Below are 17,964 nucleotides of genomic sequence, written 5' to 3'. Positions count from 1 at the left end.
ACATTTCAACTCAGCTAATGACTTAGGTTCAAGGCATGGTGTGCAAGATGATGGGTTGGGCAGCTGAGAAAATAAAGTATGGAAGATAAAGCCTGGACTAGTCACTTACAAAGGGAGGAAGCCCATGTGTCCAGAGGCTTTACTCTTACTGTGGATCATCTAGTTATCTGTGTCACTACCTGCTACTCTTCTGTTATATGAGCAATGAGTCGCAGATGTCTTGTTTAAATGTCATTTATACAGTGCAAAAGAGGAAAACACTCCAGAGACAGTAAAAATGACAGACAGTGCTCTGCACCTACAGCAGCCTACACATAACACCCTTTTCTTTCCCAGCCAACATTAGATTTGGGTCAGTTCTGCTTTGTGTTAAGAATGTGGGTCTCCTGTGGCAATTTCCTCACCTCTGCCAGAAGATATAGCATCAGATTTCTCCATTCAGACAAACAGAAACCTCAGTTAAACTTCCCATGGGAATCAGCAATGAAGTCCCACACTTGACCTGACCAACTCCCACTGATTCCAGTTGAGCAGGGAATTAGTCTTGAAATCAGTTAAGGGTCCATGCCCTTGAAAACTGTGACTTTAATTAATTTTCTGCCTCAGGTAGGTTCCATAGCTACTAACAAGTCTTGCACGTTTCCCAACCATGATGAAAACATAGTTCCAAGTGTCTATTTTGGTGTATGCCCGACTCTCCATTATCAACATTGCTCATCTGGAGCAGCTGAAGAATTCTTTCTATCATTTTTGTTCAGATCAGCATTGAGAAATTCTGAAGTTGTATTTAAAATTTCTAACAAAAAAAAAGTTGTTCATTATTCTCTGAGGATTTTGGCACTTATTCAAATCCTTTTGGTAGCAGTGGTGGCAGGGTGTTGGTCAAAGTTCATCAGCTAGATCATGACTTGCATCATCTTCCTCTGGCACCATGGAAATGAAGAGCCTCATTCCAATAGGAAGATGGTCAGTTAGTCCAGCCAGCTGGGTGATAAAGGTGAATTCTTCCAGCTCCTGCCAAGTGGGAAAAAAAAATCAATACATTTGAATAACTTCAGTCAACAAATCAGGATACATTATTCAGAATTTATAATACACTTTAAAAACATCATTCATGGGATGTGAGCATCAAAGCCAGAATTGACTGCCCATTGGCAATTGACCTTGAGGTGATGAATCACCACAGAATCAGAGATGTACAGCACAGAAACAGGCACATCGGTCCGACTCATCCATGCTGACCAGAAACCCTAACCTAATCCAGTCCCATTTACCAGCACTTGGCCCATATCCCTCTAAACCCATGCTACTCATATGCTCATCCAGATGCCTTTTAAATGCTGTAATTGTACCAGCCTCCATTACTTTCTCTGGCAGCTCATTCCATTCATGCACCACACTCTGCGCAAAAAAGTTACCCCTTAAGTCCCTTTTATATCTTTTTCCTCTCTCCCTGAACCTATGCCCTCAAGCTCTAGGCTTCCCCAAACTAAGGAAATGACCTTATCTATTTATCCTATCCATGCCCCTCATGATTTTATAAACCTCTAAGGTTACACCTCAGCCTCTGACACTCCGGGGAAAACAGCCCCAGCCGATTAACCACCTCCCCCCCACCCCCAACAGCTTAAATCCTCCAACCCTAGCAACATCCTTGTAAATCTTTTCTGAACCTTTTCAAGTTTCACAACATCTTTCTGATAGGAAGGAGACCAGAATTGCAAGCAATATTTCAACAGTGGCCTAACCAATATCGTGTACAGCTGCAACATGACCACCCAACTCCTATACCCGATGCTCTGGCCAATAAAGGAAAGCATACCAAACACCTTCATTTTCCTGTCCAGGAGCAGCGGGACACAGAGCAGAGGTGACGTTGGGACCAGGGAGTTGTCAGGAAGGTATGGACTTAGTATATATTTGGGCAGCGGTTGACGTCCCCGACTCTTACACTTGCAAGAATTGTGTCCAGCTGCAGCTCTTGTTTGATTGCATGAAGGCTCTGGAGCTGCGGATGGACACACTGTGGAGTGTCCGTGATGCTGAGGAGGTTGTGTGGATTGGTCACACTGCAGGTTAGAATTGCTGGAGTCAGTGAATGGGTGACCAGAAGGCAGAGAAAGAGTAGGAAGGCAGTGTAGGTGTCCCCTGTGGTCATCTCCCTCCAAAACAGGTATGCCGTTTTGGATACTGTTGGGGGAGATGGCTCACCAGGAGAGGGCAGTGGCTGCCAGGATCATGGCACCGTCGTGGGCACTGCCATTCAGAAGGGTAGGAAATAGACTCGTAGGGCCACAGTCATAGGGAGACTCTATTGTGAGGGGAATAGAGAGGCGACTCTGTGGCCTAAAATGAGACTCTCGGATGGTATGTTGCCTCCCAGGTGCTCGGGCCAGGGATGTCACAGATCGGCTGCAGAGCATTCTGAAAAGGGAGGGTAAACAGCCAGTAGTCGTAGTGCATATAGGCACCAATGATACAAGTAAAAAACGAGGTGAGGTCCTGAAAGCACAATACAGAGATCTAGGAGAAAAGTTAAAAAGGAGGACCTCAAAGATAGTGATCTCGGGATTATTACCAATACCATGTGCTAGCCAGCGTAGAAATGAAAAAACAGGCGGGATGAACACATGGTTTGAGAGATGGTTTAGGAGGGAGGGGTTCAGATCTGTGGGACATTGGAACCAGTTCTGGGTAAGGTGCAACAATTACAAATTGGATGGTCTACACCAGAACCAGACTGGAACTAATGTCCTTGGGAGAGTTGTTGCTACTGCTGTTGGGGAGGTTTTAAACTAATGTGGCAAGGGGCTTGGAACCAGAAGAGAAGACTAGTAGACAGTGAGGTGGAAACTAGAGACTGTAAGGAACAGGATCATGAAGTTAGCATTACCAAGGGGAAGAGTAGGCAGAGAGAAGGTGAATGCAAAGGAACTGGTGGCCTGAAGTGCATATGTTTTAATGCAAGGAAAAAAATAGTAAGGCAGACGAACTTAGGGCTTAGCATGTTCTGAGAGGATGTGTAGCTCAGGTCGAGGTTTTGGGTGTAGGTTTGCACACTGAGCTGCAAGGTTCATTTCCAGACGTTTTGTAACCCTACTAGGTAACACCTTCAGTGGGCCTCAGGCGAAGCAATGCTGAAAATTCCTGCTTTCTATTTATATATTTGGGTTTCTTTGGGTTGGTGATGTCATTTCCTGTGATTATGTTATTTCTTGTGGTGAAGTCACTTCCTGTTCCTTTTCCTCAGGGATGGTAGATGGAGTCTAACTCTTAACAAAGGAACAGGAAGCAACTTCACCACAGGAGATATCACCACCAACTCAAAGAAACCCAAACATATAAATAGAAACCAGGAATTTTCAGCATTGCTTCACCTGAGGCCCACTTAAAATGTTGCCTAGTAGGGTAACAAAACGTCTGTAAATGAACCTTCCAGTTCAGTGAGCAAATCTACATCCAGAACTTAGGGCTTGGATTGGTGCCTGGGAGTATGACGTCATTGCAATCAGAGAGACTTGGTTAAAGGAAGGGCATGATTTGCAACTAAATGTTCCAGGATATAGATGCTTCAGACAGGACAGGGAGGGAAGTAAAAGGACAGGGAGGATTTGCATTGCTGGTTAATGATGATGCAATGGCTGTGCTAAAGGAGGACAATATGGAGGGCTTGAGCAGTGAGGCATTATGGGGAGAGCTGAGAAATAAGAAGGGTGCAGTTACATTGTCGATGCAGTACTACAGGCCTCCCGCCAGTAAGCGAGAGGTAGAAGAACAAATAGGTAAACAGAATATAGAAAGGCAGAGGCAATAGGATGGTGGTGATGGGAGATTTTAATTTTCCTAATATTGACTGGGATACACTTAGTGTCAGAGGTCTGGATGGGACAGAATTTGTAAGGAGAATCCAGGAAAGTTTTCTAGAGCAGTATGTCAACAGTCCAACTCCAGAAGGGGCCATATTGGACCTGGTCTTGGGGAATGAGCCAGGCCAGGTGGTAGAGGTTGCAGTGGGGGATTTCTTTGGGAACAGTGACCACAATTCTGTAAGTTTTAGAATACTCGTAGACAAAGATGACAGTGGCCCTAAGGGAAGAGTACTAAACTGGGCTAAGGCCAATTATTTCATGAGCTGGAAATGTGGATTGGACACAGCTATTTGAAGGAAAGTCCAGATTTGATATGTGGGAGGCTTTTAAAGATAGGTTGAAGATAGTGCAGGATAGGCATGTCCCATTGAAAATAAGGGATAGAAAAGGCAAGATTTGTGAACCGTGACAGGAGAAATCATGCGACTAGCCAAGACGAAAATGGAAGCGTACATAAGGTCCAGGCAGCTAAGAACAGCACAGGCTTAAAGGCGTCATGAAATAACTTTAGCGAGCAGAATTAAGGAGAATCCTAAGGCCTTCTATTCACATGTAAGAAGCAAGACGGCAACGAGAGAAATGGTTGGTCCACTAATGTTTAAGGAAGGAAGGTTGTGTTGAACCTGACAAAATGGATGAGATTAGAGATAGACGTTTGTTTACTCTGGATCACGTTGACATAAGGAGGGAGGCAGTGTTGGGTAGGCTAAAGGAGATTAAGGTGGACAAATCCCCAGGACCGGATCGGATCTATCCCAGGTTGCTGAGGAAGGCACGAGGGGAAATAGCTGGGGCCTTGACAGATATCTTTGTAGCATCCTTAAACACAGGTGAAGTGCCGGAGGACTGGAGAGTTGCTAATGTTGTCCCCCTGTTCAAAAGGGTCGTAGGAATTTTCCAGGTAACTACAGACCAGTGAGCCTTACGTGAGTGGTGAGAAAGGTACTGGAGAAGGTACTGAGGGATAGGATCTATTTATATTTTGTGTGGGGGAGATTGTGCCTTATCAACTCAAGAGGTCTTTGAGGAAGTGACCAAGTTGATAGATGAAGGAAGGGCTGTAGATGTCACAGACATGGACTTTAGTAAGGCACTTGATAAGGCTCCCCATGATAAACTAATGGAGAAAATGAAGTCACATGGTGTGGAGGGTGTTCTATTTAGGGGATAAAGAACTGGTTGAGCACCAGGAGACAGAGTAGTAGGAGATGAAGGGAGTTTCTTGAAATGGAGAAAGGTGACCAGTGGTGTTCCACAGGGATCATTGCTGGGGCCACTGTTATTTGTGACATACATAAATGATCTGGAAGAGGGCACTGTTGGTATGATCAGCAAGTTTGCAGATGACACAAAGATTGGTAGAAGAGCAGAAAGCGTAGGGGACTGTCGAAGAATACAGGCGAGTATAGATAGACTGGAGAGTTGTGCAGAGAAGTGGCAGATGGAGTTCAATCCAGGCAAATGAGAGGTGATGCAGTTTGGAAGGTCTAATTCTACAGTGAACTATACTGTAAAAGGAAGAAACTTTGGAAAAGTTGATTAGCAGAGAATTTTGGGAGTTCAGGTCCATTGTACTCTGAATGTGGCTGCACAGGTAGATTGAGCAGTTAAGAAAGCGTATGCTTGCCTTCATTGGACGGGGATTTTTTTTTTAGATTAGATTAGACTTACAGTGTGGAAACAGGCCCTTCGGCCCAACAAGCCCACACTGACCCGCCGAAGCGCAACCCACCCATACCCCTACATTTACCCCTTACCTAACACTACGGGCAATTTAGCTTGACCAATTCACCTGACCCGCACATCTTTGGACTGTGGGAGGAAACCGGAGCACCCGGAGGAAACCCACGCAGACACGGGGAGAACGTGCAAACTCCACACAGTCAGTCGCCTGGGGTATTTGAGTATAAGAGCTGGCAGGTCATATTAAAATTGTACAAGATTTTGGTTTGGCTGCATTTAGAATAGTGTATGGTTCTGGTCGCCACATTACCAAAAGGATGTGGACGCTTTGGAGAGGATGCAGAGGTTTTCGAGGATGTTGTCTGATATGGAAGATGCTAATTATGAAGAAAGGTTGAATAGGTTAGGATTGTTTTCATTAGAAAAAAGGAGATTGAGGGGAGATCTGATTGAGGTCTACAAAATCATAAAGGGTATAAACAGGGTAGGTAGAGAAAAACTTTTTCCCCAGGGTGAAGGATTCAATAACGAGAGGTCACGCGTTCAAGGCGAGAGGAGAAAAGTTTAAAGGGGATACACGTGGAAAGCACTTTACACAGAGAGTGGTAGGTGCCTGGAACACGTTGCCAGCAGAGGTAGTACAGGCAGGCCTGGTAGATTCATTTAAGGTCCATCTGGACAGATACATGAGTTGGGGGTGGGGGGGAAAAGAGAGAAGAGAGCAGAGGGATACAGATCCTTAGGAATTGGGCGATAGGTTTAAACAGTGGTTTTGGATCGGCACATGCTTGGAGGGCCGAAAGGCCTATTCATGGGCTGTAAATTTTCTTTGATCTTTATTACTATCCCAACTAACTGTGAGTCTACTTTCAAGGAGCTATGAACCTGTACTTCAAGATCTTTGTTCAGCAACACTCCCCAGGACTTACCATTAAGTCCTGCTCTGATTTGCCTTTCCATAATGCAGCACCTCACATTTATCTAAATTTAACTCCATATGCCACTTCAGCCCACTGGCCCATCTGATCATGATCCCATTGTATTCTGAGATAACTTTCTTCACTGTCCACTACACCTCCAATTTTGGTATCATCTTCAAACTAACTATAGCTCCTGTGCCCCTATAGCTCCACGTCATTTATATAAATGATGAAAAACAGTGGATCCAGCACTGATCCTTGTAATACACCACTGGTCACAGGCCTAGATTCTGAAAAGCAACCCTCCACCACCACCCTCTGTCTTCTACCTTCGAGCCAGTTTTGCATCTAAATGGCTAGTTCTCCCTGTATTCTATGATATGTAACCTTGCTAACCATTCTCCCATGAGGAACCTTGTTAAAATCAATATATCATGACCACCATTCTAACCTGATCAATCCTCTGTTACTCCTTCAAAAACCTCAATCAAGTTTGTGAGAATTCTGAACTGCTGCGACCAATGTATTTGATGGCCTGCTGCATGCAGTGAGGGAGCTCTAGATTTTGATCCAGTGAAGGAATGACAATTACTGTTGATTAAGATAAGTGGCTTTTCTGCTGCTGCCCTTGTTCCTCTAACTGCTGGAGGCTGTGGTCTTGGAAAGCACTGTTAAAGGAGCTTAGGCAGGTTTCTGCAGTACTTCCTTGTACATAGAACACTGCTCCCATGTGAATGTTTAAAGTGAACAAGCAGTAGGTTTTGTCTAGAATGGTGCTGAGTTTTGAGTGAAAGCAAATAGTGAGGATGACACAGCATTTACAGAAGAAAAATGAGATAGACAGCAAGACAGCAGGCAGAAACTTGTCAGATGGAATAAAATGTGGGGAAATGAAAGAGTATGCACTTTTTCAGGAAGAATAGAAGAGCTGAATGTAAATGGAGAAAGGCTGCAGGAAGCTGCAGCACAGAGCTGGGGAAAGCTAACAGCAGGTTCAGCAGGAAATAGGAAAAACAAATGGAACATTGTTTTTTTTCCCCAAATAGATATTAAACAAGTGTAAACTTCAGAGGTCTAGTGAAAAGGTTAATAAAGGATTTTGAACTAGCAACACTGAAAGAACAGTGATTAAAGATCCAAGTCAGGATAGCGAGTAACCTGGAGAGACCGCATCTTTTATTTTTCTGTATTTTTGACTGTGAACTAGAATGAGAACTGAAAAATCACAACACCAGGTTATAGTCCAACAGGTTTAATTGAAAACACACTAGCTTTCGGAGCAATGCTCCTTCATCAGGTGATAGTGGAAGGCTCAATCCTAACACAGAATTCATAGCAAAAATTTACAGTGTGATGTAACTGAAATTATACATTGAAAAATTGATTGCTAAGCCTTTCATCTGTTAGAATACAGTGATAGTTTCACTTCTTTCATGTGTAACTCACAAAACCTTTTTTTAAAATGTTGCATTCTCGGGTTAGCTGTTAACAATGGTGATAGCTAGACAATATGTTGAAGGTGTTGGCCCCCTGTGTTCTCTGTCTATGCCATGATGTTTAGATTGATTCTAATCTAAAAAGTGAGATAACAGAGTTTTACATGAATTCATGCAGTTTTTGAGCAAAGTACAATGTAACCCCACAAAATGTGCGCGTGTGCGTCCTGGACATTCAGCCTCAGACCTTTGGCTGACCATCCTCCAAGGTGGACTTCGGGACAGGCAGCAGAGAAAAGTGGCTGAGCAGAGGCTGATAGCTAAGCTCTGTACCCATGGGGAGGGCCTCAACCGGGACCTTGGGTTCATGTCACATTACAGGTGACCACCATTGCACTATATCCACATGCACTGATACTCCTACACACACACACACACACACACACCATACACTTTCTTATACTCAACCCCCAACCCAGACAGACACACAGACAGACAAAGACCCACATGCACACATATTTTGTGGGGTGAATTTGTACTTGCAGGGTTACATTGTACTTTGCTCAAAAACTGCATGCACTCATGTAGAACTCTGAGCATTTGGGGTGCAAAGGAATTAAGAGTGTGAAGGGAAAGCCTCAGTTGCAGGGGTCCACATTGGTACCAATGACATAGATAGCAAGAGGAAAGAGGTTCTGCTGAGAGAGAATGATCAGCTATGGGCTAAATTAAAAAGCCAGAACCAAAACAAAATGTATTAACCTATGGATTCCTATCTGAACCATGAGCGTCAACAAGATTAAAAAGAGGTAAACCCATGGTTCAAAAGGATTGGTATGGGAAAAATAGATTTGAAATCATTGGACATTGGCACCACATCTGGAGAAGCAGAGGGCTGTTTCAATGGGAGTTTCATGCTGAATTCAGGGTCTTGGCAAATTACAGAATGATGGCAATGGATTGTGATTTAGACTAAATAATTGGGGTAGAAAGTATGAGTGGGTAGACAATGGTGTTAGCTTTCCCCATAACTTTTGAAGTGAAGGACAGGGAGAGCTCAGCAGAGGCTATTAGAGTTTCTAGAAGAATAGGACAGTTGGTATAGAAAAGGTTAGAAATCTAACTTCAGATACAGCAGATAAGGGGAAATCTATGAGAATTACTTCCCCATCCATTACTTCCTCTGGAAATTCATTCCATACACGAACCACTAATGTCTTTAAAATCTTTCTCCTCTCACTTTAAAAATACGCCCCTATCCTGAAATTCCCCACCCCAGGGAAAGAACACCTGCCATTCATTTTATCTATAACCCTCAAAGATTTTTAGTACTTTTATAAACCATGAAAGCTCCAGTTAAAAGAGTCCCTGCCTATCTTTATACTCAACCTCCATTTCCTGGCAACATCCTGGTAAGTTTCTTCTGAACACTGACTTCATAACATCCCCTACAACAGGGCATCAGAACTGGACGCATTAATCCAGAACAGGCCTCACCAACATTCTGTACAATCTCAACATGACATCCCAACTCCTATACTCAACAAGTGAAGGCAAGCATGCTAAATGCCTTCTTAACCACCCTGTCTACATGTGACACAATGTCAAAGAATTGTGTGTCTGAACCCCTAGGTCTGTCTTTACAAGCCCTGTCTTTATTTGTTTTACCAAAATACAATACCTTGCATTTATTCAAATTAAACTCTATCTATTAATCCTCAGCCTTTTCATTCAAATGACCAAAATCTCTCTGAATTCTTCTTCACCATCCATTATACCACCAATCTTGTTGTGATCCACAAACTTACTAACCATGCATCCGGACCAGATGGACTATATCCGATGCATCTGAAGGAGGAGTACGCAGACACACTGGGGTCTTCCTCATTTCTAAGGAAGGGTCACTTGACTTGAAACATTACACTGATTTCTCTCCACAGATGCTGCCAGACTGCAGAGCTTTTCCAACAATTCCTATTTTTGTTTCTGATTTACAGCATTTGCAGTTCTTTCAGTTTTTATTTCATTAAGGGGAGGTCATGCCTGCCAAATGTGTTAGAATTGTTTGAGGAGTAAATTAGCACATTAGACAAAAGACAGCCAGTGGACACAATCTATTTGGATTTCTGGGAGGCCTTTGATAAGATGCTGCACAGGAGCCTTCTAAGTAAGATAAGAGCCCATGGTGTTAGGAGAAAGGTACTGGCATGGATAGAGGACTTGCTGACTGGCAGGAGGGGGAGACAATGGATGAAGGGATTTTTGCAGGATGGCAGCTGGTAATTAGTGGAGGTCCTAGTAAGAGTCCGAGCTGGGACTACAACTATTCACATTGTATATTAACCATCTGGACAAAAGGAACTGAGGGCATAGTTGCTAAGTTTGCAGATGACACAAAGATAGGTGGTGGGACAGATAGTGTTGAGGAAGTGGTGAGGCTACAGAAGAAGTTGGACAGACTAAGAGAGCAAGCGAAGGAATGGTAGATAGAATACAAATGGGAAATTATGTATTTCAGTAGGAAGAAAAGGGTAGACTATTTTCTAAAGGGGAAAGGCTTCAGAAATCCAAGGCTTGACTTGACTTAAGAGTAATGGTTCACGATTCTCTTAAGGTTAACATGCAGGTTCACTTGGCAAATGCAATCTTAACATTCATTTCAAGAGGCCTTGGAAAAAAAAAAGTAGCGATATACTGCTGATGTTGCAGAAAGCTCTGATCAGATTACATATGGAATACCATGAGCCTCGTACCTAAGCAAGGATGTGCTGGTATTGGAAAAAATCCAAAGGAAGTTTACAAGAATGATCCTCAGTATCAAGGGTTTGTCACGTGAAGAGTGGTTGACGACTCTGGGTCTACGTTCTAAGGAGTTTAGGAGGTTGAGGGAGGGGGGGGTTCTGACTGAAACTTACAGAATACTGAGAAGCCTGCACAGAATGGACATGGAGAAGATGTTTTCATTAGGAGAAACTTTGGCCTGATGGCACAGCCTGAGAGAGAAGAAATGAGGGTGAGTTTCTTCAGTCAGAGAAGAATTCTTTTCAATCTGTGGAAATCATTGCTGCATAAAGCTGTGGAACACCAGGTCATTGAGTGCATTTAAGACAGATATGGATAGGTTCTTAATACACAGGATTAAGCAGAAGAATTAGGTTGAGGAACATATTAGCTGAAAATGTGTTGCTGGAAAAGCACAGCAGGTCAGGCGGCATCCAAGGAGCAGGAGAATCGACGTTTCTGGCATGAGCCCTTCTTCAGGAATGAGGAAAGTGTGCCAAGCAGGCTCTCTTAGCCTGATTCCTGAAGAAGGGCTCATGCCCAAAACGTCGATTCTCCTGCTCCTTGGATGCTGCCTGACCTGCTGCACTTTTCCATCAACACATTTTCAGCTCTGATCTCCAGCATCTGCAGTCCTCACTTTCTCCTTGAGGAACATATTAGCCACGATCAAATAGCGGAACAGACTCAGTGGGCTGAATGGCCTAATTCTGCTCCTCTATGTTATGATTTTATGGGAAGAGAATATTAATTGAGGGGGAGTCTTGTTAAAACTATACAATATATTAGTCAGACCACAGCTGGAGTACTGTGAACGGTCTTGGGCACTCTATACAGGGAAAGATATATGGAGATTGGAGGCAGTCCAGAGAAGTTGCCCTTGATTGATTTAAGGTTTGAAGGGATTTTCTTCAGAGAAGTTGAGTAGGTTGGGCTTGTACTCATTGGAGTTTAGAAGAATGCAAAGAGACCTTATTGAAACATAAGATTATTAGGGTGTAGGAAGTTGTTTCCCCTTGCAGTATAGTTTAGAACCAGAGACCATTATCTCAAAATAAGGAATTGTACATTTAAGACAGAGAAGGATCATTTTCTTCTTTCAGAGAATACTGAACTTGTGAGAATTCTTAACTGCAAAGGATTTTGAGGCTGTGCCATTGAATATATTCAAGGCCAACATGGACAGATTTTTAAAATCAGAGCAGTTCGGGCAGCATCCAAGGAGCAGTAAAATCGATGTTTCAGGCAAAAGCCCTTCATCAGGAATGAAACGTCGATGTTACTACTCTTTGGATGTTACCTGAACTGCTGTGCTTTTCCAGCACCACTCTAATGTAGACTCTGGTTTCCAGCATCTGCAGTCATTTTTTTTTACCTAGATTTTTAAAATCAGTAAGGGAACTGAGCGTTACAGACATATAGTAAGTAGAGTTGAGGATTACTAAATTAGCTTCAGTCTCATTGAATGGCCTACTCGTGCTCCTACATCTTATAGTCTTGTGGAATGTTGGTGGCAGTGCGCTCATACAGGCAAGTTGGAATTTTGTTACATTCCTGACTTGTGCCTATACATAAAGGCTTTAAAAAAAGTTAGGAGGTGAGTTACTCATCATTCCTGTAGGCACAATTATTTGCTTGGCCCAGTTAACAGTCAACGCCATTCAGTTGCAGGAAGAAAAGTGCTGTGAAGAGTAGCTTTCTGTGTTGCCTACATTCAAGTGTGAACATTAAAAACATAGCTTCAGAACTAGTGAAGCAAGTGTTAATCATCTTATAAACAAGTTTTGACGATTAAGTGTCACTGATTGACAGTACTAAAAAACATTGCATTTACGTGGCATGCAATAAAATTTCCTGGAATATTATCAAAAATATTTCTGTCAATGAGTTATCATGTGACAAACCTTTTGTCTAAGATGGAAGTTTTAAAGGAGCATACTGCAGGAGGAAGGGAAGTTAGAGATTTAGGGAGGAAATTTCAGACCAAGATAGTTGGAAGTACAACCACCAGTCATGGAATGTTGAACATTTGAACTGCAAGATCTTGTCAGCTTGCAGGGCTGTTTCAGAGATGATGAGGAGTGAAACCATGGGGGAATAGGAGAGGATGAGAATTTTAGATTGGTTTGGCAATGCTGCAATTTAAGTCAGTGAGCCCAAGACTGTTGGGTGAATGGAACCAGGAGATAAGAGTACAGATAGGTCATACTCACAGTAATCACTCCTTTTGCAACAGTGTCTTCCCGATACAGCAAATAATCAATTCTACGTCCACCTCCTACACTTCTCTGCTCTGTGCTGTTGACAGCAGGATTGATGGGAAATTCCAGGTATTGTTTCCTCAATTCTTCAATCTCTAAAGCTCTGAAAAGATTGAAGATGTGTGTTTTAAATCTGGGATCATTCATTTATCTTTCATTCTGTAATTTTCTAGCAATCGCTTTAGCCAGTAATTATGCACGTTCTCCCTGCGTCTGAAAGTGTTTCTGCTGGGTGCTCCGGTTCCCTCCCACAGTCCAAAGATGTACAAGTTAGGTAGATTGGCCATGCTAGATTACCCAGTGTTCAGGGATGTGTAGGTTGGATACCTTAGCCATGGGAAATGCAGGATTATAGGGATAAGGTAGGGGATGGGTCTGGGTCGGATGATCTACAGAGGGTTAGTGTGAACTTGTTGGGCCAAATGGCCTATTTCCACACTGTGGGGATTCTAAAAATAAAAAAGAAATGCGCCACAGGGGCAGCTGAACATAAATCCAGTATGGAAATAGCTCAAAGTCAGTCATGCAAACCGAACTATTTAAAGCTGCATTTATTAAGAAATTGAAATGCCAAATTTGCATTTATAGCATCTTTCACAAAGTACTGAACCACATTACAACAACATATCACTGGCAAGATCCCATAACATAGCTATACAGTCACCCTGTCAATCCTGCAAAGTCCTCCTTACTAACATCTGGGACTAGTGCCAAAATTGGGAAAAATGTTGCACAGACAAGTCAACCCACTGGTGATCACATTCCATTCTCCCTCGGCTGATGAATCAGTACTCCTTAACATTGAGCAACTATTGGAGGAACTTTTGAGGGTAGTAAGGGTGCAAAATAGAATGGGAGATTTCAATATCTACCATCAAGGGTTGCTTGACAGCAGCATTACTGAATGGATTATAAGAATGTAACTACTAGATTGGGTCTGTGGCAGGTGGTGAGGGAACCAAGAAAAACCATCTGATCTCATCACCAATCTGCAGGCTACAGATGCATCTATCCATGACAGTAATTAGCCAGACATGCCAAGTGGATGGTATATCTTGACCTTCTCTAGTAGTCCTCAGCATCATCAATGCCAGCCTTCAGCTAATGCAATTCACTCCACGTGATATCAAGAAATGGATATTGCAAAGGCTATGGGCCCTGACAATATTTTAGCAGTAGGATTGAAGATTTGTGCTCCAGAACCTGCCGCACCATGAGCCAAGAAGTTCCAGTATATTTACTATGCAGGCATTTGTCTGACAATATTGAAAATTGCCGAGGTATGTTCTGTACAAAAAAGGTGCGACAAATCCAACCCAACCAATTACTGCCCCAGTTTACTGTTGATCATCAGTAAAGCAATGGAAAGTGGCATCAATAGAGCTGTCAAGCACCTGCTCAATATTAGCCTGCACATTGATGTCCAATTTGGATTCTGCCAGGAACACTCATGGTTGTAGTTGTTGTCAGTCATCTCACCCCCAGGATCTCACTGCAGGTGTTCTAGGCCTAACTATGTTTATCTCCTGACCTCATTGCAGTTTGGTTCAAACAGACAAAATAAAAATCAATAAATTCTAGAGCTGAGGTGAGAATGACAGCCCTTGATATCCAGGTTGCATTTGACCAAGTGTCACATCAAGGAGCCCCAGACCAACTGGAATTGGGAGCAAACTCTCCTCTGGTTGGAGTTATAACTGACACACAGGAATATTGGGGTGGTTGTTGGAGGTCAGTCATTTAAGCTCCAGGACATCTCTACAGGAGCTCTTCAGTATAGTGTCCTAGGCCCAACCTTCTTCAAGTGCTTCAATGACCTTCCTATTATCATAAAGTCAGAAGTGGTGATGTTCACCTATGACTGTATAAAAGCTCAGCACCATTCAAGACTCCTCAGATACAGAAGCAGTCTATATTCAAATACAACAAGATCCGGACAAGCAGGTTTTGGCTGACAAGTGGCTAGTAATATTTGTGCCACACAAATGTCAGGCAAGATCATCTCCAATAAGAGAAAAATCTAACCCTTGACAATCAATGGCATTTCCATCACTGAATTGACATCCTTGGGGTTACCATTGATCAGAAACTCAAGTGGACTTGGCAAATAAACACTGACTACAAAAGCAGGTCAGAGGCTAGGAATACTAAGGCATCAACCGACTCCCTAGAGTCTGCCCACCATCTACAAAGGGAAAGTCAGGAGTCCGAGGGAATACTCCTCAGCTGCCTCGGTGGGTGCAGCTCCAAAAACACTCAAGACACTTGACACCATCCAATTCAAATCAGCCTGCATGACTGGCACCACATCCACTCACTCCGCCACCAACACTCATAAGATGCACTGCACAAAAATCAAAGATTCTTAGACAGCACCTTCAAAATTTACCACTTCCATCTAGAAAGACAAGAGCATCAGAGACATGGGAACACCACCATCTTCAAGCTCTCCTCCAATGCACTCAGCATCCTGACTTGGAAACATATTGCCATTCTTTCACTGTTGTTGGATCAAATTTCTGGAATTCCCTCCCTCAGGGCACTGGGTCAACCTCGAACACATGATTGTAACGGTTCAAGGAGGCAGCTCACCATCAACATCTTAAGGGCAACTAGGATTGACAATGGGTGCTGACCAGCCACCAATGCCCATGTCCCATGACTGAATAAAGAAAATGTGGCATCCAATGCATGCAAAGTCCAGTCCCACAAACAGCAGTGAGATAAATGGTCAGATATTTATATTTAAACATTCGCTAGGAGCTGAGAAGCACTTTCTATTCCTGTGAAACTTGGCAGAAGATCTATTTGTTTGTCTATGAAAGCAGATGTTGGTTTAATGTCATATTCAAAATATGGCTCTTCCAGGAAAACTGTTCTCCCAAAGTACTTGCCATCTGACAGTGCAGAACAGCTCAGTGCTCAGACACTTACGTACTACAAGTGAATGAAGAAAATCTTCTGATTAAAAGGCAAATGTCTCACCCAGTGAGCCACAATTGGCACTCAAGTGCAGAGAATTTTGCAGTTGAGTCCAGTTCTATTGTTTGTTCACTCCATCTCATGCCCATACTCACCGCTGCAAGCTTTCTGGGCTCTTCACTGGATCTTCATACATGGTTCTTTGTTGTAACAGCGTACCTAAACAAAAAAGATGGGACAAACCTTTTATTACACAAGGATATCTGTGGCTAACAACTTTCTTTGTGGATCCTTTTAGATAATCTGTTTGCAACAAGATGACCATGGGATAATTGCCCGGGAACAGTCAGACCACCACCTTAAAGAGACTTGGGATGTTAATAACTCCTTGGGATCCCATGGGACAGACCTACTGAAGACCTATTCAATCCAAGTTGAATGGTAAAGATTAGATCTTTGATGAAGTTGGTTTTAAAATTTTGATTTCTTCCAGGAACACAGAAATTAGACTAAGCTATTCACCCATAACAACTTACACAGTACATCAGCCCTTTAATGCAGTAAAAGGCCCCAAGGCAAGACATGGGAGTTGTATCAAAACTTGATTGTCATAAATGGGAGTTTGGCTGGATATCAGTGGCACAGTGCTTAACACTGCTGCCTCACATCAGGGACCCAGGTTTGATTCCAACCTCAGGCGACCATCTGTGTGGAGTCTACACATTCTCCCAGTGTCTGTGTGGATTTCCTCCGGATGCTCTGGTTTTGTCCCACAGTCCAAAGGTGTGCAGGTTAGGAGGATTGGCCATGTTAAATTCAGAGTTGAGTGTATTGCTGGAGAAGCACAACAGGTCAGGCAGCATCTGAGAAGGAGGAAAATCGATGTTTCAGGCCAGAGCCCTTCATCAGGAATGAGGCTGGCAGCCTTGAGGATGGAGAGATAAATGGGAGGGAAATGAGGCTGAGGAGAAGATAGCTGAGAGTGAAATAGGTGGATGGAGGTGGGGTAAAGGTGATAGGTCAGAGAGGAGGGTGAAGCGGATAGGTGGGAAGGAAGATTGACAGGTGGGCCAGGTCATGAGGGCAGTGCTGAACTGAAAGGTTGGAATTGGGTTAAGGTTGGGGGGGGGGGGCGCGGGGGAAGGGGGATGTTCAATTCAGGGTTGTAGGGATGGGTCTGAATGAGATGCTTTTTGGACATTTGGTACAGACTTGAAGGGCCAAATGACCTCTATCTGCACTGTAGGGAATCTATAATCAAAAGATTGATCAAAAACATAGGTTTAAAGAAGAATCTTTAAAAGAAGAAAGAAAGTGATAGTGGGGCAGCGATGTGTACAGATGGAATTGCAGAGCTCAGGACCTTGGCACCTGAAGTTAACGCCCATGTACTGGAGGAGTGTAGGTGTCGGAGAATTTTAGGGAGGGTAGAGTCCAACAAGGGATTTAAAAACAAAAAATGAGAATTTTGAAAATAATGCTTTTAACATTTTCAAGTGAGACAGAAGTGTGATGGGTGAACTGATGTTGGAGAGAGACCAAACATGGATAAATTTTCAGATGCTCTTATATTTTTGAAGGAGAAAGATGGGATGCTCAGAGTACATTGGAAGTGTAAAAGGTAACAAACCATAATGAGGGTTTCAGTAGCAGATAAGCTGGGATCCATGGAGTTGGGTGAAAAGCAGCAGTCTTAGTAATGGAAACAAAATCACAAATACCTGGAAAATCTCAGCAGGTCTGGCAGCATCAGTGGAAAGAAAGCAGAGTTAACATTTCAGGTTCAGTGACCCTTCTTCAGAACTGAGTGTAGCTGAGAAAAGGTTGGCATATGTGCCAGAGAGGGGGGGGGGCTGGGAGGAGGGGAAAAAGAAACAAAAAAGAGTAAACGATAGGTGGAGATGGAGCCCAGAGAGAGTGAAAAATAAGAGTTGCGTTAACTCCCTTACACAGTCTGGTCTACATATGACTCTAGACCCAGAGCAATGTGGTTGACACGGCAATGGACTGGCAAGCCATGCAGTTCAGGAAAATTTGAAGTAAGCAAATACTGACTTTACCAGGAAGACCCACACCCCTTAAAAGAACAAAT

At 43.2% G+C, this 17,964-nt stretch overlaps 1 protein-coding gene across 3 annotated transcripts in view; it reads right to left on the bottom strand.

Moving 5' to 3' along the window:
• Positions 1-218: 218 nt before the first annotated feature.
• smpd5 (sphingomyelin phosphodiesterase 5) overlaps positions 219-17,964 on the bottom strand; it is a 70,964-nt gene continuing 53,218 nt past the window's right edge. For 2 of the 3 annotated variants that reach the window (XM_060825227.1, XM_060825228.1), the window contains exons 6-8: positions 16,028-16,091; positions 12,903-13,053; positions 219-1,014 (exon numbers count right to left, since the gene is read on the bottom strand). In XM_060825227.1, coding sequence (XP_060681210.1) covers positions 883-1,014; positions 12,903-13,053; positions 16,028-16,091 — 347 coding nt within the window. In that variant the 3' untranslated portion in view covers positions 219-882. The remainder of the gene's footprint in view (positions 1,015-12,902; positions 13,054-16,027; positions 16,092-17,964) is intronic. The other variant, XM_060825229.1, reaches the window with a different exon arrangement.

Source organism: Hemiscyllium ocellatum, chromosome 5, assembly GCF_020745735.1.
Source record: "Hemiscyllium ocellatum isolate sHemOce1 chromosome 5, sHemOce1.pat.X.cur, whole genome shotgun sequence".
NCBI classification, from domain to species: domain Eukaryota; kingdom Metazoa; phylum Chordata; class Chondrichthyes; order Orectolobiformes; family Hemiscylliidae; genus Hemiscyllium; species Hemiscyllium ocellatum.
Note: the sequence above shows the minus strand (reverse complement) of the source record. Positions and strands in the feature narration are given on the sequence as shown.